General features: G+C 42.1%; 1 protein-coding gene across 1 annotated transcript in view; it reads left to right on the top strand.

Moving 5' to 3' along the window:
• ppp2r5b (protein phosphatase 2, regulatory subunit B', beta) overlaps positions 1-27,837 on the top strand; it is a gene marked incomplete at both ends in the record, with an annotated part of 56,036 nt that overhangs the window by 27,470 nt on the left and 729 nt on the right. The window contains 11 exons of the mRNA XM_080792244.1: positions 3,244-3,440; positions 7,027-7,128; positions 9,460-9,552; positions 9,881-10,011; positions 10,913-10,972; positions 14,412-14,520; positions 19,743-19,796; positions 22,473-22,523; positions 23,142-23,261; positions 25,610-25,737; positions 26,591-26,692. Of these exons, the coding sequence (XP_080648370.1) occupies positions 3,244-3,440; positions 7,027-7,128; positions 9,460-9,552; positions 9,881-10,011; positions 10,913-10,972; positions 14,412-14,520; positions 19,743-19,796; positions 22,473-22,523; positions 23,142-23,261; positions 25,610-25,737; positions 26,591-26,692 (1,147 nt within the window). The remainder of the gene's footprint in view (positions 1-3,243; positions 3,441-7,026; positions 7,129-9,459; positions 9,553-9,880; positions 10,012-10,912; positions 10,973-14,411; positions 14,521-19,742; positions 19,797-22,472; positions 22,524-23,141; positions 23,262-25,609; positions 25,738-26,590; positions 26,693-27,837) is intronic.

The raw sequence follows: 27,837 nt of genomic DNA, 5'->3' as shown, positions 1-27,837 counted from the left end.
ATTAGTGACTGTGTGTCGGCCTGTTTAGGCAATTGACCGTATATATATATATATAATTATCTTCCATAACTTTTGGCCTTCATACAAAATCATACAAAAATATATAAGCTTTGGTCGGGTATATTGTAACTCAATGGGCTAAACATGCTGTGTAAAGAAAAGATGCAGTCCCAGTGTATTGTTTGCGGGGAGCAGATGGTCTTGGTTTGCCCTGGAGAGGTGAGGGGGTCTCTCTATAGGCCTGGGAGATGACCCAATCAGCCCCCACTTCTCCTCTCACTCCCACCTGGGAGGGTTAAGAAGGGTTAAATCTAATCCCCTGTGCATGCGTGTGTGTGTGTGTGTGTGTGTGTGTGTGTGTGTGTGTGTGTGTGTGTGTGTGTGTGTGTGTGTGTGTGTGTGTGTGTGTGTGTGTGTGTGTGTGTGTGTGTGTGTGTGTGTGTGTGTGTGTGTGTGTGTGTGTGTGTGTGTGTGTGTGTGTGTGTGTGTGTGTGTGTGTGTGTGTGTCTGCAAATGCTGGGTAGCCCCTCCTAATACAATTACTGTACAAAGAGTTCAGATTTATTTCTGGTCATTGTCATCTGCAGGCAAAGCTTTTATTGTCTCCAATCTCTCCTCCATAGTAAAAAGAGGAGATATCTAGTCTGTCAAATGCCTCCGGTGGCATCCCTGTTCTTCTGTAGTACGGCCATACTCACTGTAGCACTACTGTACTACTGTACTCTGTGGAGATGAGGTTGACTATGAGCATCCATAACAGTCCACTTGACTATAGAGCAGGATTTCTCAAAGCGGGTGCCACGCCTGTAGGGTGCCGTGACGCAAGTCCAGGGGTGCCACAGAAATACTTCGTCAATTCAATTTCACCACTTCTTAGACCGTCTAGCCCATTTTGACCTAAGTTCGATTCTACAAATGTCTTCTAAAACCTATGTTTCTATGTCCGTGGTGCTCAAACTATTTCATTTCAAGGAACCCCAATATCATAATTATTTTCAAGTGGTTAAACGCCAAGTAAAATCGTTCTGTTCTGTCCTAAAGAAAACAGATATTCTCAGGTTTTCCTCATGACGTCTAGGGAAGTTTCACATATTAACATAAGGTTCTTAAAATGAACAATGTCATTCAGGGCTGCCGTGGATGATAAAGTTGTTTATTGTTCAGGTGACCTGAGCCAAAATAAAGACTGTTTGAGAACCTCTGCTATAGAGCTATAGAGCTAGACAATGATCATTTTGAAAGGAATAATAAGGAAGGATGCAATTTTTATTGTGATATTTTTATGTACTAAAAAGATAATTAAAAAATCACTAAATTCCAATGCCTTTAGGGTTGTATGTATGCCTTGGGGTGTATGACTTCAAATACTACTGGAAAACAAAATGTCCGACATGTTAATGTGGTCACTGTATGCCAACTTTGCCAAGGGTATATCTTTCTGTTTTAAATAAGCTTTTCTATTTTCAATCTATCTTGTTTATTTTCACCATCTATCATATAATTCAACTTGCCCAAATGTGACCTCATCACATTTGTGCTGACCTCATCACATTCGTCATAATTGCATTGGCCGTTTTAGCGTTTTTAACCCAAGGAGTGTTTTTTGTGCAAAACTAATGCTTCTGAATGGATTCAGAATCATGAAAGCCTCCTAGTTTGACATGTCACTTGCTACTTAAAGCAAAAGGAAAGTTTTACATTTTTGACAATTTGCCTGCCATAGGATGTTAATGGTAGGGTCACAAGAAACCCCTATAAAAATTGCCCAATATGTACAGCCGGTCAGCAAATGGATTCATGAATGTATGTACTGTATGCAGACAATATTTTATGGCCAATAAAAAAAGACTACATACCAAATTTCCCACTTTAAACAAAAGAAGCCTGTCGGCTGCCGGACTATTAATGAGGACCAATTATGTGAAGATGGGTTGAATAGATGGTGGAGACTTGGGATATCAAAAGCAGCAAATGAAACCCTTTTATTTGGGCAGGTTTCAGAATTCTGGGTATACCGTGAGACCCACGTGAAGTGTGAAGCACGTGTGACACCATTTGTCTGAGTCCCTGTCACGTGGAGCGTGTTTGGAGGTACAGTATGATGAGCCTTTAATCTGGCAGCCTGCGGCACATTGTTGTTCTTCTTTCTGATGAACTCATGCACAGAATGAGACTGACGGGAAATGGCACTGAGATGCAACACGACTCTCCAGAGGGGGGGGGGTGTGTGTGTGTGTGTGTGTGTGTGTGTGTGTGTGTGTGTGTGTGTGTGCAACGCATGATATACAGGGGTATGTGTACATGTGTGTGTATTTATAGAGTAATAATATCGTGTTCTTTCCCTCATTGCCTTTGTGATAAAGAGCTGTCGTCTATATATATATATATATATATATATATGAGACAAAAAAGGGACTCCTGCACATCCAAAAAGACCCGTAGGAGGTGCAAGTCTAGTTAGCAGGCATAGACATCAAAGGATGTCTATGCCTGCTAACGGAAGGGACTGCACACTCCATGGAACAGAGACGGACAACTTACTGCATCAACTTGTTTATTAGCATGATGCGTTTCGCCATGAGCTTCGTCAGGTGCTATATATATATATATATACTATGTGTAGATCAAACAAACTAGTCTAATGGCTTCACAGCAAAGCTACATCTCGCCTCGGCCTCCAACCATGATGTCTAGAGCGTACCAAAATCTCCTTGAGGGGGCTGTCAACATATGTGTCACATGGTAGCGGCCGCCATACTTCTGGGATTGTCTGGTTTGTTTACACAGTGAGCGACTATCCGTGTGCAATGCGTTCTTTTTTTAAACACCAGAGGGAGTTCAACAAACGACGTGCAACAATTCTAAACTCACAATGGTGCTTGTAAAGTATGTCGAGGCCGACCTTTTTTCTTTCCATTCTGGTGTTGGCTCACTGTGTTGTCGCCAGGAACGAGCTCAATGTTTACAAAAACAGACCACCGTCACTCTATTCTGAGTCATGTGGGCTAGAGTTTAAATCCCACAAAAATGGCGCCGCTAGTTTCTTGGTGACGTACACGTTTTTACACTCTATAGGCCCTCTTGCTTTACCTCTCTCTCCTCGCTCTCAGATTTTGGGTCGACTTATCAGGAACGCATTCAGACATGAACGAAGCCCTATAACCCTTGTATTTATTTGTAAGGCCCCCGAAAGCCCTGAAAACTTTGGTCCACTTATGTTTCTCTCTCTCTCTCTCTCGGCAGATGCCCCGGTGGCAGAGCTCCATGACCTGTTCTGTAAGAAGCTGCAGCAGTGCTGCGTGCTGTTTGATTTCCTGGACTGCGTGGCCGACCTAAAGGGAAAGGAGATCAAGCGTGCCGCCCTCAACGAGCTGGTGGAGAGCGTGGCCACCAGCAGAGGGGTCCTTATAGAGCCGCTGTACCCAGAGGCTATCAAGATGGTGAGAAACACAATGCAATACTAGGAATGTGTCATTGTCCACCAACGGTGGAAATTAATTTACCTTTTGCTTCTTTAAAAAAAGGGAAATCACACCCGTGTGAAGCAAGGGCCGCTCTTATCATTGTACAATTCTCCCTTCATTGTCAATGGGAATTTAATGTTTTTGTGGGACAAAAAATGACTATTTGCTCAGACACTATGACGTAAAATTCAGTTTTTCAATGTTTTACAATGTTTGTGTAAAATCTACACTAATAGCTGAATAAAGGAGGGGATAGCGCCCATCAAAAAAGAACAGTGCAGTAAATAGAAAGTACAGTTAACCATTTTCAACGTGGCCTACCTATTTTATGCAACTTGTGCATGTCATTATAGGCTAAATAAAAAAAAAAAATATATATATTTAAAGCTCAGAATTTCAAAAATAGCAGATCTACAAGCCACAAATGCACCTGGTCATTCTGAGCTTGTATAGAGTGTCTATTTTCAGTATTCCTCATATGAAAACATTATATAGGACTTAAATATTAACAACAACCTGTCAATATGGTTTTGTTGATTTGCTATGGAAAACCTTTTGTACAATGATTTATTTATTTATTTGTTGACTGGCCCTTAAATACCCGCTGCTATATTATTATATCACAACATAATGTTAGCCTATATCAAATATCATTGACCTAAATGGTGTTATATCAACAATGGGGAAAAAAAGGTTAGGCTCATGTCTTTTTCATAAATTACTTTTGGACATCTGGAAAACGTTAAACATGCGCGATTGACGCATTAGCCTACTTTACCTGGTAACATCAACTTCTGTTGCATATACTTGACATGAAATGATAATCCTGTAGCGTCACCGTGTAGCGTTTTGTTTCATTAGCGCGATCTTGATGAAATAGGCTGCAGCTGTTGTTCCGTGGCTGAGCACACATATGAACGGGTGAAGATCATAGGAGGAGCTGAAGAGTCAACTTTTCACGCTGATTTTCCAGGAAACCGGTGGTTGGGAACCTCTGCTCTAGATCCTCACGGCCCTCTACCATATTGCCGAATCTCATGAAAAAACGATAGTACAAAACTGCTAAACAAAAGGGGTCTATACCCTATAGTTATAGTCGATCTACAAGCTCACTATCTGCCTATCATGAGCTTGTACAAAATGATGACATGCCCAAATTAGGCACGCCTGGTTCAAAGTGGATCAAATGTTTTAGAGACAGTCCATTACGTGCAGATTGTTGCATTCAGACTAAAACCAACTTTAACATCTTGGTCTACCTGCACTCAAGGAGCGCACATACATTAGTCACAGCATTTCTTATTTATCCAGAGACACACAACCATAAATATTGATCTGGACACATTCAGAATGAATTTACAATGATGAAATGTAACACAGCTTTTGTTGGCTCAGTGCAGTATGGATTGTAAAAGATTCAGACCTTTTATAAATACGCCAAATTTCTGCTAAACACTATACTGTTGTTGTTTCCGTTTTTACATGTATCAGCGCTAGTTTCCTTTTGCATAATAAATAGGCGTAGTGGATTGTTTCTTACTGTAATATCACTATGCTTATATCATGGTGGTTGGGTATATGATTTCACTAGCTTGCATCCATTATGCTGGAAATGGCAAACTCACAAGACGAGACAGGAGAAAGAGAGGTGGACTGATGGAGTGGCGCTAAAGAGAAAGGAGAGACTTATTGACTACTAGGACTAAGAGCTGTAGCAAGTGGACTAGAGAGAGAGCAAGGATATGGAGAGATGATGAGATAGAGTTAGAGAGGATGGGGTGCTTCAAATGGAGTACAGCTGGAAAAGGAGAGGAACATTAGCAGAGAGGAAAGGCTGAAGAGGGCAATGCTACCAGATGATTGATTTTTACTTAGAGTAAGGTTAGGTGCTAGTTAGGTGTTGGTTAGGCATGGTAATGATCTGGAGAGGGTGTTCAAGGCACCCTGATAATGTTTCCTTTACTAGTGATGTCGGACAGCTGAATATACAGTACAACAACTATCAAACAAAAACTATGAGGAGAGATTGAGTTTCTGCTATTAAAGTGGATCATGGAACACAAAGAAAAGTATTTAAAAGAAACACCTTACTTCTGTAAAAACAAATCCTTTTTTCCATCTTTTCTCACCAGGTTATTCAGTGGAGAGAGAAAATAATAACATCACATTCAAAATCTGTTAAAAACAATTAACACTGAAGACAGCTAGACGCTGATGTGTACAGTATGTGGGCCGTGGAACTGGCGCAGCAGCTCGATAAGGCGTGACATTGGATTAAAAAGACAAAACACCAGAGAGTGAGGAAGGAGGAAGATGACATGCAGGAAGTTATTAAGGGGAGGGGGATGGGGAGGTATAGAGGGAGAAGGCTATACAGTTACTGGAACGTATAGAGATGGTTCAGGGAGCAGGGAAGCCAGCTCTCTATGCGCTTGTTAAATTCAAACTCCTAGGGTTTAAATGTCCAGGGAAGAAGCTTGAAATAAGCATGTGTGAACTTGTCCCCTTTTGAAGTCCCAGTGATGCTGAGATGTGGTCATGTGGTGTGACTTCGAGAAGTTTCATTAATACGAACACAGGTCATGGGAATAGATGAAAAGGACCTGGTATAGCAGCGCAATGGGCATATTTTGGCTATTTAAAAATAACAGATATACAAGCTCATACCGTGTCACTTCGTGTCAGGGGTATTCAACTACATTAGGCCGGGGCCCACAACTGTAGAATGGTTGTGTGTGTGCACTGTGGGGGCGAAGCGCGGACATTTGTGGGTTCTCAAAATGCATTTTGTCACAAATTACAATGCAGAGGGAGGGCATCAGGAATCAGGATATGTTGCGTTATTGAAAACGAGCAGTTCCAAAATAATGCACAGAAGTTATGGACACACACACAGTCACACACACACACACACACACACACACATTCAGTGAAGGCATGGCAAGCGGTATGTGAGGCACATGGGAAATAACGAGACCTCTGTCCTGTCAGCTGTCCTAAACCTTGAGCCTGTTACAACATAAGTCCTAATCCATGGAAGCAGAACTGAAGTGTAAAACAACATAAATCGCAGTAAAATGATAAGCATGGTTGTAAAAAAAGATAAAAGGGACTGAAACGGCCTCTGTGTTGTCTTTTGTTCTCTCTCGTTGGCTCACTTCCGTTTCTCTACTCGTGCTCTGACCCTACACTCAAGTAATACTCTTTTAATGACAATAAAGCACACGCTTGAGTGTAATATTGCGATTATACAACAGTTACAAAAATACTTAAACTCAATTGTTATTATAACTAAGATTAATTAAAACAAATCATACTTTTTTTTAATGACAGTTGGAGCCACTACGACCAGAATTATATAGATATAGACCACGCACACGCATGTAGTGGAGCTACGTCCCATACCCTGAAGGGATGCGACGTTCTGGTTAAAAAACACACAGCTTTTAATGTTACAAGAATCTCTTCTTGATTGATTGAGTCTAAATATATCTTCTTGTCTCTCTCTTGACCTCCGTACTTCTTCTACCTTTATAATAAAAGATTATTTGTGGTTTTCCAGATCTCAGTGAATATCTTCCGGACTCTCCCGCCCAGTGAGAATCCCGAGTTTGATCCAGAGGAAGACGAACCGACGCTGGAGGCCTCCTGGCCACACTTGCAGGTACACACACACACACACACACACACACACACACACACACACACACAAGGTTACAACGTGCCGCACAATGTGAGCTTGTAGATTGGCTCGTTTTGGTGAAAAAGGAGAGGACCAAGTATCGATCCCTGGGGATCCCCGGTCAACAAATTATATATGATTTAAGTAGTTATCTGACCTGACAGATCATCCACAGGACTGTTGGGTCTTCTCCTCTTCCTCCCACGCAGTCAGGTCAGCTTCACTGACTGCGTGTCCTCTGGGATCCAGCATGGTCACATGATGCTTCTTCCTGACCTTCCGCAGGGTGACTCATTCCAAGCATTCAGAGTCCTTTGGAAATCAATGAAAGTGAGATAGAGGTGGATCCTTGTTCCAGTGACTGACTGCTCTATTCTTTACAATTTAGACATTTTAGCAGACATTCCTAATCCAGAGCGACTTGCAATAAGCAAGAACAACACAAGGTAATACACCAAATGCGTAGAATTAGTCATCTAGGATCATAAGTAAACTATCACCCGTCTAACAGTAGAATATCCATACCTGTACGTTGAAACTATAAACCTTGTATGGAATGCCACAGAACAATGACCTGTCTAACATGACATGCTACCTAATGTATTATGTTGTGTAGTGTATGTATGTATGATCTGTACATGATCTGAACTTATGACGCATGCATAGCGTAGCCATGCACCGCTGCACCAAAACATTACTTTTTAAATATGAAATAGTGAAAGCTCACAACGCATCGCATGTGAGTAGTTTGGCTATTTTCACTATTTTGTTGACACTCGGAAGTAGTAGCTAGGGCATTAAGTGACGAAAAACATTATGTTGAAATTTAGAGCTAAAAGGTTTCTGCCCGTCAGCGACACTATGATCTGTACATGATCTTATGGCGCAAAGTGCTCTGCAGTATGTTATGATCTGTACATGATCTGAAATCCTGTCTGCTGATGATCTATGTTGGTGCAGTGCTGTTTTTAGTCTTTCCAAGATAATCCTGGTCGGGCATTTTCCTGGAACTGGGAAGCGTGTTGCCTTTTTTCTTTGGGCGGTAGTTTTATCAGATGGCCTTTTTGGTACAATCGTTTGGTACAATGGTACCTCTCCACTGTCCCAGATAGCAGATAGAGCATGTTTGCTTACACAGTAAAATCCATCATTCTTTTTACCGTATTCTGTCAGGTGCGATTTACTGTAGGAGGACCCAAATACACGACAGAATAGAAGGTAATTCAATGGTTAATCCAAACGTATTGCTCCAGTTACCTAGAAATACAGCAACATCACATTAAGCAATGTTTGCCTTTTTTAACCTCCACCTTTTTGAGGTTGGTTATTCAACTATTAAGTGTTTCCAGTGTCCAGTGTTTCTCATAGTGGGGTCCAGGGACCCTTAGGGTTCCTTGAATGGATTCCAAATGGACACTTACTTAATCTCTGTAACACTGAGTGTGTATAAATTGACCTTGCAGGTCCATTTGGTTCCATTTGTACCCGCTCAGAGTTATTGGGGATCCTAGAGAATTGAGGTTTGAGAACCACTGAGCAAGTGGCATCTGCGGTTCAGTCATTATTATGGTCATCTGAAGCCAGGAAAGAACACAAATGGGCCTGCACGACTGGCACTTGCGTATACTTGCGATGGTCGAACAAATATAGAACAAGTGCGCAAAAGCCTGTCAAGAGTTGAAATGTGGAAATAAAAAAGCTTGTCATCATCCTTTTTGGAGGATATTTGTGGTCCTAATCGGGACATTGTTAACAATTATATATATATATATAAAAAGGAGAAAATGCAATATTTGGAGACAGGAAAACGACTGACGACCAAAACACCAGGAGAGAAAAACAGCGAAGACAAAACAATGAATTTGGAAATAACTAAATAAAAGCATGAGGCATGAAGGCAATAATCATAGTGTAAAGCCCTTTACACTGTCAATTCTGTACACAAATGGTATAAAAGTATCAGATCTTATACATGTAGCTCACAACATATCGCAATGCAACATAAGCTTCGGTTATGTTCTTTGCTATTTTTTATTGTATGAACCTATAATAATTGATTATATCTTTCTGTGTGTCTCTGCTACCCCTGCTCTCCAGCTTTTTTGTGCAGTATTTTGTCCTTTTCACAGATATGTACACAAGATATATTGTCGTGCATACAGTGTACATGCATTGTTTTGTAAAATAAATATTGCCCCATTCAGTAACGTACACACATACATGTACGAACGGGTGCACACACTGTATACACATGCTGTGATGTCTAATATCCCTCTATCTGGCTGTGTGTGTGTGGGTGTGTGGGTGTGTTAGTTGGTGTATGAGTTCTTTCTGCGTTTCCTGGAGAGCCCAGACTTCCAGCCGTCCATGGCCAAGCGCTACGTTGACCAGAAGTTTGTCCTGCAGGTACAGTAACGCTGGGTCCTCTTGAGTCTTAACCCACCCATTCAAAGACTGGCAAAATGGTTTGTATTTATTTTGGCCGCCGACATAATATAATCACCCAGAAACAACTTTGAGTTAAAAGAAAATTCCTTGGAAAATGTAGTCAAAGATTTGAACTGATTTTTCACAATAAAAAAAAACCAAGCAAAGCTATTTCCGTACTGAAACGGGCATACATAGTATACATACATGCATACATACATATGTTCATGCGCACCTGTGTGCTTCGATGCGTGCATGCACGTGTGTGTGTGTGTGTGTGTGTGTGTGTGTGTGTGTGTGTGTGTAGCTGCTGGAGTTGTTCGACAGCGAGGACCCCAGAGAGAGAGAGTATCTGAAGACCATCCTACACCGTGTCTATGGAAAACTACTGGGCCTCCGCGCCTACATCCGGAAACAGATCAACAACATCTTCCTCAGGTATCACCATCCACTTGCACGCTCGCTTGCGCAAGCACATACACATCTACAGATTCTAAAGCACAATTTATACTTCATACTCAATTCGAAGGAGCTTTATTGGCACGAGAAGCCGTTTCAAATCCAATTAATTATATAGAAATGTGTAAAAATGAGCTGTGTCACATGGGAAAAACGAAACCACAAAAGTGTTAATTTGCTGTAAAGAATTAGCATGGCATTGCCAGACTGATCACGTGGGAACACGGGAACTTGTGAGTGATCCCACGTAATCAGTCTGACAATGCCAGGTTAGTACGAAATTGTTTAGTAGGCAAGAGTAGCTTGGTATAAAAATGATTTAAGACTAGTCCTAGACAGGAAATGAAAAATATAAAATGTTCAGAAAATTAAGAAAACCTAATATTTTGAATACAAAGCAATACTGCCTCATCAATGTTGGTGTTTATATATTGTCAATTACTTAGAGGGGGAGAGGTGGTGGAGTAAGCTGTTTTAGCAGACAGTTTGAAGGTCCAATGGAGTTAAGAGGTTTTGTCTCAAGCGCTTTTAACTACTTTTCATTGGTACAGTATTTTAAGGTACTGAACCAATGAAAAGTAGGTTCAGTATTTTAAAACCTCAAAAATGGAGATAAGAGGTTTCTGCCCGACAGCGACGAATATAGTCCATAGTAGTACATGTAAAGTGTCTTGAGACAACTTGTTGTGATTTGACACTTGAATTGAATTGAATTGATAATACAACACAGTTCATCACTTGCCAAAAGGAACACATTGTGGCACGTTGTTACAGTTGGCCTATGGATGTGTTCCTTTTGGCACGTGACCCACAGGAGACAAGTCTACTACTACAGTATGTAGTGTACATGAGACAAGTCTATATGTCTGTGTGTCAACAGGTTCATATATGAAACTGAGCACTTCAACGGAGTTGCAGAGTTGCTGGAAATCCTTGGCAGGTGTGTAAAGAAATACACACACACACACACATACACACACGTGCGCACAAGCGAGCGCATCATGCGCGAGCACGGCATGAATTATACATTGAAAAGGTCGATGCCTTTTGTTGGCTTTCTTGTTGAAATATTGTTATTTCATACCACTGTATGAGAGATTGAGAATGCGGGAGAAAGTACAGTGGGAGGTGGAGTCGGGGAAAGAGGGGAGGTGAGAGTGAAGAGTTTTAGAGGAACTGCCGACGTATAAACCGACCTCGAATTCCTGCTCTCCCTCCTAAGTAAGCAAAGGTGTTCATATACGGTAATAGACAGATACATGGAATGACAAATATATGAGAAAATGATATGAAAGGAGGGTGGGCCTTAAAAACACTTTCCAAGTGGTCCCAAATCCACAAAAGGTTGGGAACCGCTGGTCACACAGAGCGAAAGAGGCGAAGATTTGTGATATAACACTGTTTTCTTTTCTCAGTACTTACGATTTTCAAACTTCCACTTTTACACCCTCGAGAGTTAAATAAAAAAACAGATACAGAAGGCCAAAAGGCAAGTAAACAAGTGAAACATACTATAATATGCAATGCGTCACTCCCTACGCAAACTCTTGTTTCTATGGTAGATGAGAAAGGCTGGCGGGGAGAGAGAGACAGAAAGAGAGAGGCTTACTACACATAGAAAGATGATGGGTGAGAGGATGACAAGAAAACAGCGATGAGCCAACATACACCAGACATGTGCAACACAGAGCCATAATTCTCTATACATGATTAAAAAAAGATGCAAGAGTGTGGGAGGGAAAGAAAGATAAATTCTATACTATACAGGACCAAAGGCTAAACAGAAGGAATAATGTATGGTAAACCAAATGCCTACAGTGAAAAATATATCGATTTCTCTTGGTGATTTAAAGGAGAATTCCGTGCTAGAAGGCTTTCTTACCTTTATTTGTTGTTACGTCCCCACCAAAGAGGTCCAGGTGTTATTTTGTGCAAAAGTGCATTATTGGCTATTTCCCCTACCATAAGCCCTCAATGAATTGAATTGAATTGAATGGGGCTTTGAGGTGTGCTAATTCACTTATTTCCATCGCTCAAAAATCATTTTTTGTTGTATATATCCTCTCTTCATAATGTAAATAGTATCCCAAGTGGTACACTTTACTACTTATTTCGATTGAGGGCTTATATTAGGGGGATATAGCCAATTATGCACTTTTGCACAAAATAACACCTGGACCTCTTTGGTGGGGGCGTAACAACTACAAATAAAGCCTTCTAGCATGGAATTCTCCTTTAAGCAGAGCTATTGTACAGGTGCATGGCGTGTTGGTGACATGGGTATGAATTCAGCGTGAGTCATCTCTTTCCCCCTTCTCCCTCTTCCATGTCCCAAACTGTAACCTCCTTGAAAACACTTTTCAACCTGGCGTACTGTATGTGACTGTGTATAGGAAGAAGAAATGGTCAAAGTACGGTACAGATACTTTTACTTAAGTACACCATACATAACTGTAACCCCACTGACTCACTATTCCCTTCTGGCATAATGGTCTTTGAGTCTTATCCGTCTCAGGGAACCAAACTCCTTATCTACTTTCCTTCATTAATGGTTTGGCTCTGAAGTGAATTTAATTACATTCATAAGGTGATCACAGTCTTGGCTTGGATTCACCTGCTGTTTCATGGAAACTGGGACTAGCCGCTTTTATGGTTTGATACACGGATGCATTATACTAATTAAATAAACAACAAAAAGGTAAAAACAGGGTGTTTATGCCCATGAGTTTCGTAAATCGTACATCTGCTATTTTTAACTAAAAAACACCATTGAAGCAGCTTTCTGCTTCTACTTCTACACTCTTGTAGAAGTAGGTCCAGAAGCAAAGATTTGAGTTAAAAACGTTCGCTCCACATTTTCACGATGTTTAAAAAAATAACAGATTTACAAGCAGTGCTGCGCTATGATCTTGTAGATCTGCTATTTTCAGTGTGTGTGTGTGTGTGTGTGTGTGTGTGTGTGTGTGTGTGTGTGTGTGGAGGGGAGGAATGCATGGGGAAGAGGGGGAAGGAAGGAGGCAAGAAATGCACAGCGAGTAACTGAGAGATTGATGGATGGGGATAGAGGCATGGAGGGTGAGAGAGAGAGGGGGTGAGTGAGTGAGTCAGAGGTGGAATTGGAGGGGGAGAGAGAGAGATGAGGTTCTATTCACGCTGGTGGTAACAGAAGTATTTATAGCATCGCCCACACAGAGACAGACAGACAGAAGCTGATTATTTAGCCTGCAAACATGCCCACATAACAAACACCAGCAGACAGCAGCATGATTGTGAAGGATTCACGCTTCCCACCCGAGTATTATCTGAACAACACAGCCTGACACGCTGCTGGAGCTGCTCTGACTTGGGTGTAGGATCTAGAATGGTGAATGGCAGATACCTCGACACTGCATGACCAGCCATGGGAGTGGCTTATGAAAGCAGTGGTTTTCAACCATTTTCGTATCAAAGCCCATTATTTATTTGGCTTTTGAGCTACAGACAGACCACCATTTGAAGAGACTAGACCTGTACGTGCCCGTCGGCCTCCGGCCTACTTGAGAACGATGCAACTTGGGAACCTAATAATACCCGTTGTCAATTTGTCACAACACCCATTTTTAACTGATCGGTCTGTGTCCCTTTTGTGCCCATATATGGATATCTCTGTATCTGCCAGTCTGTCTGTGTCTGAACTAAGAGTCCAATCACAGCGCATCTTTTCCGCAACGAATCTCGGGAAAGCTTTGCCCCCTCTCGATAACAGCCGGAAGATTATTATTATTATTATTTATTATATCTATTATATCTGTCTATTGTCTGGACTGTTCCGAAATGTCCGGATGGGTTGGCACAGCTGTGAGTCACTCAATTGGATTACGGAGTGGGTGGGGGTCAAACTCGTCTGGATTATTTTTAAGCAACTAGCAGCCCTCTTTAGAGTTAAACGACCCCTTTCCCAGGTGTATGAATGGATGGAATTGGGCGGAGGAAGGCAAACTATTGAGTCCTTTTGTATCACTCAGCAGACAGATGGGATGGATGTTAGGAGGTTAGGCTCTCAGCTTGTTTATGAGCCTTTATGACTATTTCTATGTATTTGATGTTTTACCATGTGTTACTGTTGTTCTTCCTTACTGTAAATCGCTCTGGATTATAAGAGCATTTCGTTAAATGCCTAAATTGAAATTGTAAATTGACGGCAGACAGTCTGAAAAACTGAAAAACCAAGACTGTTCGTATGATGATAACGACTCCTCTCCTCTCCTCTCCTCTCCTCTCCTCTCCTCTCCTCTCCTCTCCTCTCCTCTCCTCTCCTCTCCTCTCCTCTCCTCTCCTCTCCTCTCTCTCCTCTCCTCTCCTCTCCTCTCCTCTCCTCTCCTCTCCTCTCCTCATCCCAGCATCATAAATGGGTTTGCTCTCCCATTGAAGTCGGAACATAAGCAATTCCTGGTTCGAGTTCTTATCCCGCTACACACCGCCAAGTCTCTCTCCATCTTCCATGCACAGGTAAGTCTCCCTCTCTCTCTCTCTCTCTCTCTCTCTCTCTCTCTCTCTCTCTCTCTCTCTCTCTGTCTCTCTCTCAGTCACGCACATCAAGGTTCAAAAGATTCAAGGTTGTCTTTATTTGTCTCCCTTGGGAGAAATTTGTCTTGGAGACAGTCACAGCTGCATACAAATAACGGACACGTTCACATACGAAAAGGAAAAAACACCATGGAACTCCCAAACACAAAACAGATATTGCACACATTCCCTTGATAAAGTGCAACTATAGTCAATAAAGTGCTTTTGGCAATCTCTGAGTCAGTAAAGTGTATTCGGCAATCTCTGATTGAGCGTTTTGATTGACAGGGGAATTAACAAAAGAGTGTTTAAATCTATTATACACATACCATGGAGTTCTATACCTCCTACCGGATGGCAATAGCTCGTACTCTCGGTACAATACATGCAAGGGGTCAGATACAATATTCCGAGCTTGTTTCAACGCTGCTTGTTCAAAGATGGCCTGGGGAGTGATGGGGGGGGGGGGGGGGGGGGGGGGGGGTGGACATGCCCATGCCCATGATCTTCCTAGCCATGTTTGCTAGCCTACTTATTTGAGATAAGTTTTGTACTTCACAGTTAGATTGCCAAACCAGCTGGACATACCATATTTTAGGATTGACATGCACACAAATGCTCACGCGCACACATTTGGTTGATGAAATAGCACAGATTCACAGCAATTACTCTAAGAAACCCTGCAATATTACACGTGAAACACTAGAGGGCATCATTGAGTCATATTTATCGGTGCATAGAGCTTATTTAATTCTACTTAGCAGAATCAATCTACATGTTTGTTGTGTATTTGAATGAACGCATGTGTCTGTTAGTGTCTTTTCATTACCATTTCTAGTTCTGTAGAAAATTATGTTCATTGTGTGTGTGTGTGTGTGTGTGTGTGTGTGTGTGTGTGTGTGTGTGTGTGTGTGTGTGTGTGTGTGTGTGTGTGTGTGTGTGTGTGTGTGTGTGTGCTCACACGCGTGTGCGCCTGCCTGCCTACTTGTGTGTGTGTGTGTGTTTGTGTGTTGTGTGTGCTGCAGTGTGGGTGTATTATGGACGTTTCATAATTTGATTATGCAGAAGGTACAGTTTGTTCTCCAAAGAGAGAGTGTGTGTGCGTGTGTGCGTGTGTGCGTGCGTGCGTGTGTGTGTGCGTGCGTGCGTGCGTTGATGTGTGTGTGCATTCCGGGGTGCCAGCTTCACTGTGTCCTACATTTCTCCTCTTCCGATTCTCTCCTGGTTGTTCACACACATGCATTATTCACACACTCACTGCAGACACACACACACGCGCACACACGCACACACACACACACGCACACACACACACACACACGCACACACACACACACACACACACACACACACACACACACACACTCACAGGTTTGACAGGCTGTGTCACGGGGGGGCAGAATGTCGGTGGACAGCAGTTTCTCCGGGTATAGTAGGTGTGGCTCTGCAGTACAGTAGCCCAGTTCAGAGTATCTGCAGTACAGTTGCCCAGTTCAGACTATCTTACAAATCATTGTTGTCGGGCGGATACCTCCTATCTCCATATTATTATGTTTGCGTTTCCTTTTCTTGTTTTGTAAAATAACGCCCTACTTGATCATACCACAGCAGTGGTTTTCATCCTTTTTCATATGAAGGCCCATTATTTATTTAGCTTATGAACCACACGGACCACCATTTTGTTGTCGTTGGATATGATTTTGCCCACAATTCCATGCCTGTATTGATGTGGGACCATATAGGAGAGATAACAGGCAAACGTTTAAATATAACAATTATTTTACATTCTCTATTGTGTAGATTTCTGGTAAATTAAGTAATGCACTAAATGCAGTTTATAATTGAACTCTTAACCCATTCTGAACGGGAACCCTTTTGGTGTTAGCATTATGTTATGCTTTAGCTATTGAGAAATAGCAGATCTACAAGCTCATAGTAGGTCTGCTATTTTTGAAAAACAACGACTGACATAAAAACATGGCTTTTTCAGAAAACTGTCAGGATGTAGAAGACATTTTTAGAATCTGATCTCAGGTCAAAATGGGTTAATTTAATTAAGAGTTAAATTAACTCTTGAGAGCGTGAAATGAAACCAAATGATTTACATTTTACAGGCATTGCAATGCGATGCGTTGGCTATTCAAAAATAGCAGATACAGTATGCAAGCTCAGAGCATGTCACTGCGTGCCACGCTGCTATTTGTGGTCACTTTTGAAAAGTCTTCAAAGTGATTTAGATTTGGTTTTTTTACACAAATCTTCTCTTCTGGTGGTCCCTGCCACCATATACATTTCAGATGGGGATCCTTGGCCAAATAGATAGAGTAGATCAGATAGATAGAGTAGATAATCAGAGTAGATTATTTGGGGGTCCATGAACCAGATTGAGAACTACTGTTTTAGAATGCTTTTGTAGAATCGGCCTCATGGTCTTCATGGGTTAACAACAACAGTGCTTCTCTAAACACACCCTGGCCAAACACCTTGGGAATCACTGAAATCTTTCTCTGTACAGTGATCCCCAAGGTGTTTGTTCTGCTGCTGATACAGTAGCTGCAGCATTTTGTCTCGTCTCAGGCCACCTTTACGTGAGAACGCTCGCCAGAGAAAACGGTAAAGTCCCGTTGCGTTCTCATTTTTTTTATCGACCCTTTACACGAGAACGTGTACTTTATGGAAACGCTCTAATGTGCATGCCAAGTCGCTAGGTGGCGCTAACGGACCAGTGCAGTGACCCATGTACAAGAAGACCAACCGGGTAGCTCCCCCCTTCCAGGCCACAACGGAGGGGGCGTGTGCGTCTCCGCCTGCTTTCTGACCGCATCGAATAACAGACGGGCTGACATGCAGCCCAGAGGCATGCAGGCAGACTGCGCTGCGCTGATTGTTATACTTTTATACATACATACAATTCATAAACGCTGCTGCCGCCTATCACAAGGCTTTTTATATCAAGGTTTTACATTCACCATCGCTGATGAGCGGCGCTTGGTATGGCGAGGAGGGAGGTTTTTGGCCAGGGAATACAACATATTTTTTGGCTTGTATGGAGCAAAAAGCTCTTATCAAGACATATTATGGAGTATGGAGTTCTTGCCCTCTAGTAAACTAGAGGGCAAGCTTTATTGTTTTCTTTGCGGAGGTTAATTAGCTTGTGCAGGTACCGTAAGTAAGCACATATCCGTCGTCGGCCAGACGCCAACCTCCTAATTCTCTGGAATGAGTGAACAGCCCCCCTGTTCTAACCTGAGTGTATGTTAACATCCCCCCTGTTCTAACCTGAGTGTCTGTTAACATCCTCTTTAATGTAACAGCCCCCCTGTTCTAACCTGAGTGTCTGTTAACATCCTCTTTAGTGGCACCTTGACAGACTACAATCCCCCTAATCCTTAGCCTAACAACAGCATCACAGTGACAAGCACCCACAAAGCCTGACCCAGCAACAGAGGCCAACATTGGGTTTAACCAAAGCTTCACGTCTTAATGCCACACTAATGCTTTAAATAGTTTTAACCACTCTGCTCGCTTGATTTACCCCCCCCCCCCCCCCCTCTCTCTCTCTCTCTCTCTTGCTCTCTCTCTCTCTCCTGCTTTTCTCATTCCGCCCTGGCAGGCCTCCCTTTCACCCTCTCCCTCCCTCCCTCGGTCGCTCTCCCACCTCCCCACGCACCCTGTGCCCGTCGCCGCTTTGTGACTGTGTGAACGGAGTAACGGGAGAAGGGAGCGAGTGAGGGAGGAAGTAGAGGAGGCGAGAAGGTCGGACGGAACAAGTCTGAGAGGAGAGCAGATAGTTGGAGACTAGTGTTATAGAGCATGTCTGAAAAATGGAGGGAAAATTAGTAAGAGAAGAAAGTGCGGCAGACACACAGACGGCGGACACACGAGGCCAAGGATGAGGAATGCAAAGTACAGAAGGAGAGATATAAAGAGGAAAAGAGTTTGAGTGAATCTGAAGCTTTGACCTGAAGCAACCTCAAGGTCTGGTTCGTCTCTTTTAAAAGGAGATGAATGGCCCACTATTCTCAACCTGATGATATTGCAAGTTGGCCCCAAAGTAATTGGCAAAACACTTAACATTTTAATGATAATGAAATATTAAAAGAATGAATGTAAAAATAATAATAATAATCATGGTATATTATACTACAGAACACTTTAGAGATCGTCCATGCGTCCATCACCTTGAAAGTGACGTATTGTATAGCATGTTGTCTTAACATTACAATAGATCAAAAAGGGAGTCTGTACAGTGATCACACAATATGCATATTGTCGCTCTCGGGTGGAAATCGGAATTATGTCCATTACTATTTAAAAAAAAACATTTTAAAGTTGGGAAAATAGCCGTTCTACGAGCTCACGCTATTATCACATGTTATTGCGAGGCGTTGTAAGCATTTCGTGAGAGAGAGCGATAAGTTTCAACACTATCTCAGAGTGTGTGTGTGTGTGTGTGTGTCTGTGTCTGTGTCTCTGTGTGTGTGTGTGTGTGTGTGTGTGTGTGTGTGTGTGTGTGTGTGTATTGCGGTTTCCCCCTCCACCCAGGGCCGGTTGCCGTGGCAAGTGGGCACCGTGGCGACGGAGAATGTGTGTGTGTGTTTACATCGGAAGGAGTGATGTCACACACACACCCGTGCACACACACACACACACACACCCGCGCACACACACACACACACACACACACACACACACACTCTCACACTCACGTACATACATCCATTCTGCATACAGTGCACAGCATGCATTACAATGCATAGTGCGTATAAGGTCAGAAAATATTTGTGGTGCAATTAGAAATAAACAAACACACGCATGCACACGCACCCACACACAGTCACACACACATACACACACAAACACACGCACGCATAGCTGTGACATTTGTAACAGTCGGAAAACGTCTCTTTCCGATCTTTAGCAGAATCTAATCCAGAGGGATGAAGGCCTTTGTCTCCTTGTCAGGAGTGTGTGTGTGTGAGTGTGCGCGCACATGCTCTTGAGTAGCCTATGTATCTATGAGTGTATGTTTGGGGTGTTGCATGTCGAGGGAATGTGATGAAAAACAGACTGTATACCTCTTCCGGGCATGTGTGTGCGTGTGTGTGCATGTGCCTATGCATGCACGTGTGTGTAAACTAACCGTCTCTTCTGTATCCTCATAGCTGGCCTACTGTGTGGTGCAGTTCATGGAAAAAGATGCTACAGTGACTGAATATGTAAGTGTGTGTCTGGTTCTTTAGCATACAGCCTCCAATCTAGTGTGACATGATGATGCCCATCTCTTGCCCACTGATACTTATGTTCAGACAAACACGTCTATTTCATAGCATTGCATCGCTAATGGCAGGTGGTTGTAACCAAACTAGAGGTTCTAGTTTTTTTTAAGATAGATGTGAGTGACTGAACACAACGCTCAACGTTCTGGGATCATTTCTGAAGATGATGCTGATGTGCCCAGGTTACAACATCAACACTTCTCAAGACAAATACTGTTTTAAGACGCTCCCAGTGCGCACGCTGTGACTAATTGCGGATCAATTTGCGCAGCACGGAAAACGGAAGAGTAACGTCAGAGACACCTAGGCAAAAGTCAGGGGAGTAGTATGGTGCGGACACGACTCCCGCGAACAGCACACTGTGGACAACCGCATCAGGAGGCCCGTCTCAATTGTAATATAAGACGATAGTTGGTCTTCATTAAAGTGTCAGGCTGTCATCCTCTCTGCGCTGTCCTCCTGGGCAGTGCCCTAATACACATAGGGAGCATATTTAGAAGATGGACCACGCACACTGCATCTACAAGCACCTCAAAGGATGCTATGACTATTTTTAGGGCCTAGGCTTTGCCTTACCTTCTACTTGCAATTGCGGACACAGAGCAATTCTTAATCATTTCCTTGTTATTGCTGCTATGCTGCAATGTTGAGGAATCAAAATCAGTTTTACACTTGTGTACTAGTCTTTCTATTATAATAGATACAAATCTTGAATCTCAAGTCCAAATGACAATACATTTAGAGAAAATGTTTAAACGATTAATGTTGAGAGGAATTGGATTTAAATGTTGAAATAACAAACATGGAGAATTATGGTTGAAGATTTATGGGTGGAAGTCATTATATCTTTGGTTGACATTTGATATGAGAATACAAAGAAATGATTCTGTGTGTGTGTGTATGTGTATATATATATATATATATATATATATATATATATATATATATATATATATATATTTCTTTGTCATATATTGTATAAAAATAGGTGAAGAATATGACCTGGGATTTGATCTAAATGGGTTAAAAGGGCATTATTTCAAGTCATCTTGATTGGAAGTGACCACCATGTTCAATGAGCTGTTGCATTGAGCCATATTTTATGGCAAAATGCGTCATACTATGAATCAGACAATATTAATAAAGGTCATAGACGTGATTTATGAGTGCTTGTCTAAGACCGAAGGACATTATACATAGTTCCACTGTTTGGTATAGTGCTGTTTAATAGAGGTGGGGCAATGTGGTTAAAGACCACTTTTTTTAACCCATTTTGGGCGGAAACCCCTTTTGGTGTTTCAAGCATTATGTTATACTTTAGCTATTGAAAATAGATTAATTTCGACGTCAGGCCTAAATGGGTTAAACCATATGCACATGCTTCCTGCTGGCTGGAAGGTTCAAACCCCACCTGAACTTTCTCTCCATTCACCCCAAAGTCTCCATTCATGATGTCTCCTCCGCGCAAACAAATTGGAACACGTATCGCTTGCGTTCACACTGGGCGGCTGTAGTTTATTAGTGGGCAGTGAGAGGCTGTCTGCTAATCAGAAGGTCACCGGTTCACCTCCCTACCCGCCCATGTCTAGTCAAGACGTCAAGTCAAGTCAAATGTATCTATATTAGCATTTCAAAAGACAGGCGTAGACTCTTACGTGTTAAGTGTCCCTCCCTGAGCAAGACACGTAACCCTTAACAGTTCCTTAACCTTAACCTTCCACTAACGATGACAAAGCTACAAAATGTGGCCAGCTGCCTTGTAAGATGGCTGTGTAAATGTGGGGTCGGGTTAAATAACACGGGGAAAAATGAATTGTTCTTCCATTTATGAGTATTAACTGTGGGGTATAGAGAAGTGGTGTGTGGAAATGGTGCAACAAAAACATATGATTGATTGACGTTTGTACCCTATCATTGGAGTACTGAAAGTAGTCGAGGCTTTTGTGTTCAATGTAGGAGAAAGAAGGGACACCCGCACTCCACCACTTGCTAGGTTCAAGACCATTTCTTTTTTAAAGAGAGCCGATATTTTGTGTTCAGACAGGCACTAACACAATTAACGAAACCAACGACTTCAAAAAACAATAAACTACAACATCGCATACAATACAGTATTGAATGGGGCGTGCAGTATGAGTTAGTGTGGTGAACTTCAGGCATATAGCCTGTTTCCCCATAAATGCTTGTCTGTCAAAACTCCTTATACTGCTGTCGAAAGGCAAAAAAATACTAAAAAGAGGAAAAACGCTACAACGTTGCGGAGCCCACAAGGGAGCAGCCATTGGTAGTACTCCCATATTTTATACAGTATGATCTAATAAAAGACGAGGGTCCATCGTCCTTCATCCAATTGTCAATACTGAAACAATTTGGTTTGAGCTCTTTCCAGTTCATCATAATGGTACGTTTAACCGATAAGAATACCAATGCAATAATGCTTAATGTTTAAGCGCTGACTGAACATGTCTATGTATGTGGAGATATAATGGTGATCAGGTCCAGAGGTTAGAAAAGCGAAGAACGGGAATTAATTTGACGTACAGTATCAACCAAATACACTGCTGAAGTAACGATAATTATATTCATGCTAAGTGTTGTTTCTTCTCTTCTCTTCAGATCATCCGAGGGCTGCTCAAGTACTGGCCCAAAACCTGCACACAGAAAGAGGTGAGCCAGCTCCCAGTGATTTTAAATTTCAAGGACCCCCAAATCGATGTGTATTTGGGACCCCATCAGAAAAGATGAATATATCTTGTCCCCCCCATACGAGATTTTGAGTCATTTCTTTCAAAACTATTCCAGGTTTTTTTCCACATGTTAACTGTAGGTAACAGTTAACATCTCAAAATACATGCTTTAGTGTTTCTGAGCCCTTTAATGGGCCTGTCCTGTCGCTGTTACTGTCCAAGGCTGCTCGGAACCCAAACAGATGATGAAACTCTAACCTCATTTAACACCTCGCTGTTTTGTCATCTGTTTGCTCTCATGGGACCCTGCTATTAAAACTGAGGGCATGCGTAAAGTGAGTGGAAAATCGAGTGGCAAAGTCAGTTTAACATCTTTTAACGTTGTTTAATGCAATCAGATAGGACTTTTCTGTTTGGATGTATGGGCTGTCAAGGCCAGGAAGTAGTTTTCTGTCATTTTCTGAATTCTCCTCTCTTTTTATTTATTTACCATTTATGTGGTTGATTGTGTGGATGCTTGCGTGTGTGCTTGCTTGCGTGCACGTGTGTGTGTGTGTGTGTGTGTGTGTGTGTGTGTGTGTGTGTGTGTGCACTGCAGGTGATGTTCCTGGGAGAGATAGAGGAGATCTTGGATGTGATCGAGCCGTCTCAGTTCATCCGTGTGCAGGAGCCGCTGTTCAGACAGATCGCTGCCTGCATCTCCAGCCCACACTTCCAGGTGAGACACAACCTCCGTCTCCCCATCAGTGTTTGTCTGTCTCTCTCCTTGTCTCGCTCTCTCCAACCAACCACACCCCCAGTTTTGACAACTATAGTCTATCTCTCCCCTGCAGACCGTGTCTGTTATGCCTACCTACTTCAGACCAAAGATTTGTGACGCTTTGTGTCCATACGAACACAATTGGCCCGAAATCAGGGGACCGTGCAATCAGGGACCCCTCATTGCACGTATTCCTACAGGCTGGGACAGCATTGGTCAGCAGGGAGTGTTGGGCAGGAGGAGTAGGATGAATGCTTCATAGCAGTGGTTCTCAACTCTTTTTATATTATGGACCATCATTTCCGCCGAACCACCGGTAAACATTAGAAGTGATGGTGGTGGTGGATTAAACACATGCTTTTAGCCAACGTTTATATATTTACCATATGAAAGCCATGCTGCGCATCATTGACTTAAACAATGTAGGGCCTACGCACTTTGGAATATACGTTAAACATGGTGGAAGTGGATCCTCTAGTGACTAGAGGATCCACTTCCTGCCGCCGACGTAGACTAGAGTCTAGTCTACGTCGGCGGCAGACAGCATTAGGTGAGTAGTTAATTAATTGTAAAAGTATCACGCTGGTAAAAATCAGCATAAGCTGCCCACAACATTAACAGGTAGGCAGGCAGGCTACAGTACAGTACTGTCACTGCCTGCAAGGATGTACTTGGAACTGTTGGCCGTCGTGCCATATAACATTTTAGTTCAGAAGTGGGTCCACCGTGCACTGTAGTGCAGGGACTTTTACCTGTGAGGGTATCTGGTGCTTGCACACATGCAGCAAGCATACAAAGAACGACGATTTGTATTAGCTTGTCTTGACACCTTAATCAAGTTGAGAGAGCAACTTATCTGTTGCTGGGATATGTTTGTTTTAAAGTGATGTTATGTCGATATATGGCATATGGCGGGGGGGAGTCAGGTTCGGTGGCCAACCCCCAATCGTGCGGTCAACTCCCAGCCCGATACCAAGTTCTTCCGCCAGTGATTTGAGCCACGGAACCACCATGACATTTAGCCTCTCAGACCCGAAACTAACGAATACTTTGATATTTTTGGATACGATTTTTTTTGTCAGGAGAGATAACAGGAAAACAATTATTTCTTTCTTGTAAATTAAGTAATGCAGATGTTTAACAATAATTTAACTATTCCATCATTTAACTGGGGACCACCTGGAACCCCCTCAAAACCATTGCTTCATAGTATAAAGTGTATACGTATGAGTTTTCAAGGAAGCAATTACATTTGTGTTCCTATCTCCGTTTCTCTCATTCATGTGCACGCACGCGCGCGCGCACACACACACACACACACACACACACACACACACACACACACACACACACATTTGCGCCTGTATTAGCAATAACAGGAGACATGGGTTGGGAGCCTTGTGAGATAAGGTGGAGAGGCAGCATGATGGCCTTATGGAACCGACTAATCAGAATGCCAGAGAACAGAGTTGCTAGGAAGATTTTCAACTGGGATGTATCAGTAAAAGGTGCATGGGCAAGTGCAATAGAGGACACTCTTGTACGAACTGGGTTACATGACAGTTTTCTAAATAACAGGGTTGTAAACATCTCCATGGTTAAAGACACACTTTATAGTTTATTTCAGAACAAATGGTCACAGGACATATTGTACAAACCAAAGTTGAGAACATTTGTTACGATAAAAAGCTGTTATGCTAGTGAAAAGTATGTTTGTGCCCCATTGTCCAAAATCCTATGTGCCCAACTTTGTTCTGGGATCTTGCCCTTGCACCTTGATACTGGGAGGTATAGAGGAGTTACAGAAGAAGAACGTATCTGCACCTATTGTGATATAAATTATATTGAGAATGAGTTCCATTTTCTTTTCTATTGCCCGTTGTATCATGAGCTACGTCAAAAGTTATTTAACAGATGTAAAAATATAGATCTGATGTGGTTAAGTGATGCAGAGCGACTGAGATGGATTTTCGAACAAAAGATATTTGCATTAGCAGAATATATAGAGAAAGCTTGGGACATACGGACAAAGAAAACTTATATGTGATGTATTTTATTTTATGATAATGCTTATTTCTGTTTTTGTTTTGATCAAATACTTTGTGTGACTTCTGTGTGGGAAGTGAAACGTGATATTGTTTATTTATGTTGTTGGTGTCTTATAATCCCGTAAGGGATGGGTCTTAATGACAAGACACAAAAATAAAAAATCATTCATTCATTCATTCACACACACACACACACACACACACACACACACACACACACTGCTTTCTCCAACCTCCTCTGTCATGGTGGTGTTGCAGGTAGCGGAGCGGGCCTTGTATTTCTGGAATAATGAATACATCCTCAGCCTCATAGAGGAGAACTGTCAAGTCATCCTGCCTCTGGTCTTTGCCACCCTGTACAGAGTCTCCAAGGAGCACTGGAACCAGTAAGGAGCACACATGCATGCACGCACGCATACACGCGTTTGGAGAAAACATGACAAATATGGAGACATTGTTGAGCAGTGTTGATTTTGACAGTGAATTTAGTTAGTCATTTTAGTCTCTTGAATAGTTTTCATTTAGTTTTAGTCACATATTAGTCACCTGGGAATTGCACACTTGCTGAAAATAGTCGATCTGCAAGCTCACAACGTGTTGCGCAGCGACGCAATGTAATCTTGTAGATCGGTTATTTTCAGCATGCAATCAAGTGTAAAATGAATACTGGATCTCTTGTAATGTGATGTCCACTATAGTCCCTTCCTAACATTTTAGTCTAGTTTTTATTTGTTGACGAAATTGTCAATATATTTAATATTTAGTCTTAGTTTTAGTAATCGTATACTATAGCTTAGTTTTCATTTAGTTTCCATTTAGTCAACGAACATTTTTTGTCATAGTATTAGTCGACAAAATCAACACTTGTTGAGTAAATGTTTGCTCCCTAAGCATGGTGATGATAACTCTTTAAAGTTACAGTAAATCCAACCCACTCGGCGAAGGATAGTGACACATGCAAACATTTTACAGTCATTTTACTGTGCATTTTGAAAGTGTAGATTAACTACTAGCGTCCCTATTCTGGGCAAGTCATAATAGGTGAACACTCTGCAAAAATAGACCTTCTACACAAAGCAATGCAAATAAGCTTGTAGATGAGCTATATTCAGTGAAGAGATTGGTGTCGAGCGGAACAAAGCATTCATTCAGGGATGAGCAGCAAATTGTCATTAATGATCTCCTCTCTCTCTCTCCTTGTCCGCTCGTCTTTCTGTCCGTCCGTCTTTGTCACGGTAGGACCATAGTGTCTCTGATCTACAACGTGCTGAAGACCTTTATGGAGATGAACAGCAAACTGTTTGATGACCTCACTGCCTCCTACAAAGTGGAGAAACAGAAGTGAGTGTGACTCATGGTGTGTGTGTGTGTGTGTGTGTGTGTGTGTGTGTGTGTGTGTGGGTGTGTGTGTGTGTGTGTGTGTGTGTGTGCGTGTGTGTGCGTGTCCGTGTGTGCGCGTGTGCGTGTGTGTGAGCCGAGAATGTAAGTGTACGTATATGTGAGAGCCTGATGACAGGAGGGAGAGAAGTCTTATTTTAGTCATTTCTCAAATATGCAGCGCATTATATTTCATATTTTTCTCTGCCTTTATCCTTTGTGGTTTGTCAGAATTTTCTTTCAGTGTCTCTCTCTCTCTCTCTCTCTCTCTCTCTCTCTCTCTGTATTTTTCTCTCCCTCCAACTCCTTCTTTCCAAATACTTAATGAAACAAATGTTACCACACTGAATTCCCATCATTCGGCCTTCATCTTTATTCTTTAATCAAGCTTTTCTCCAACCATCTGTCTTTCCCTCTGTCGTTTTTCTCTGTTGTCTTCCATTTTGCCTCTTAGACAACATTAAAGACTTGATTTTGAATGGGATGAAGTGTAAACCGAGGACGGTATAAGGAGACATGAGCACTGACTCCATCACATTAGATTATGTGAAATCAAATGTTAAAGACAGTGGTGCCCACAACATGAGACAAAGCTGTCAGCCGAACAGTAATAATATTATATAAAAATAAACTTTTCGAAAACTTTTCGAAAACAATGTTTACAAAGTGCTTTACAGTGTCAAGGGATAACCAACAACAATCAAATTAAATGCATAAAATAGACGGTGTAAGACAATAATAGAACCAAAGCATATACATGGACATGAAAAAATGAGCATCATGATAAATCTAAGGAAAGGCTTTAGTGTACAAATATGTTTTCAAACGTGATTTGAAAGTTGACACTGAGTTAGCTAGCCTTAAAGCCAGAGGTAGGTCATTCCAGAGTCTGGATGAAAAGAAAAAGCCCGGTTGCCCATAGTGACCAGGCGAGTCGAGGGAACTTCCAAGAGAGCCTGACCTGAGGATCTAAGGGTGCGTGCTGGCCTGTATGGTTTCAGCATATCCGAGATATAGCTGGGAGCTATATCTGCCAAGAATTATGTTAATTTGAAGGATTATTATATACCAAAACCAGTCGATTCACAAGCTCACAACGCATTATACAT

This window comes from Protomyctophum bolini, assembly GCF_963924005.1.
Source record: "Protomyctophum bolini genome assembly, chromosome: 20".
In the NCBI taxonomy this organism is placed as follows: Eukaryota; Metazoa; Chordata; class Actinopteri; order Myctophiformes; family Myctophidae; genus Protomyctophum; species Protomyctophum bolini.
The sequence above is the reverse complement of the archived record's forward strand: the minus strand, read 5'-3'. Positions and strand labels throughout refer to the sequence as shown.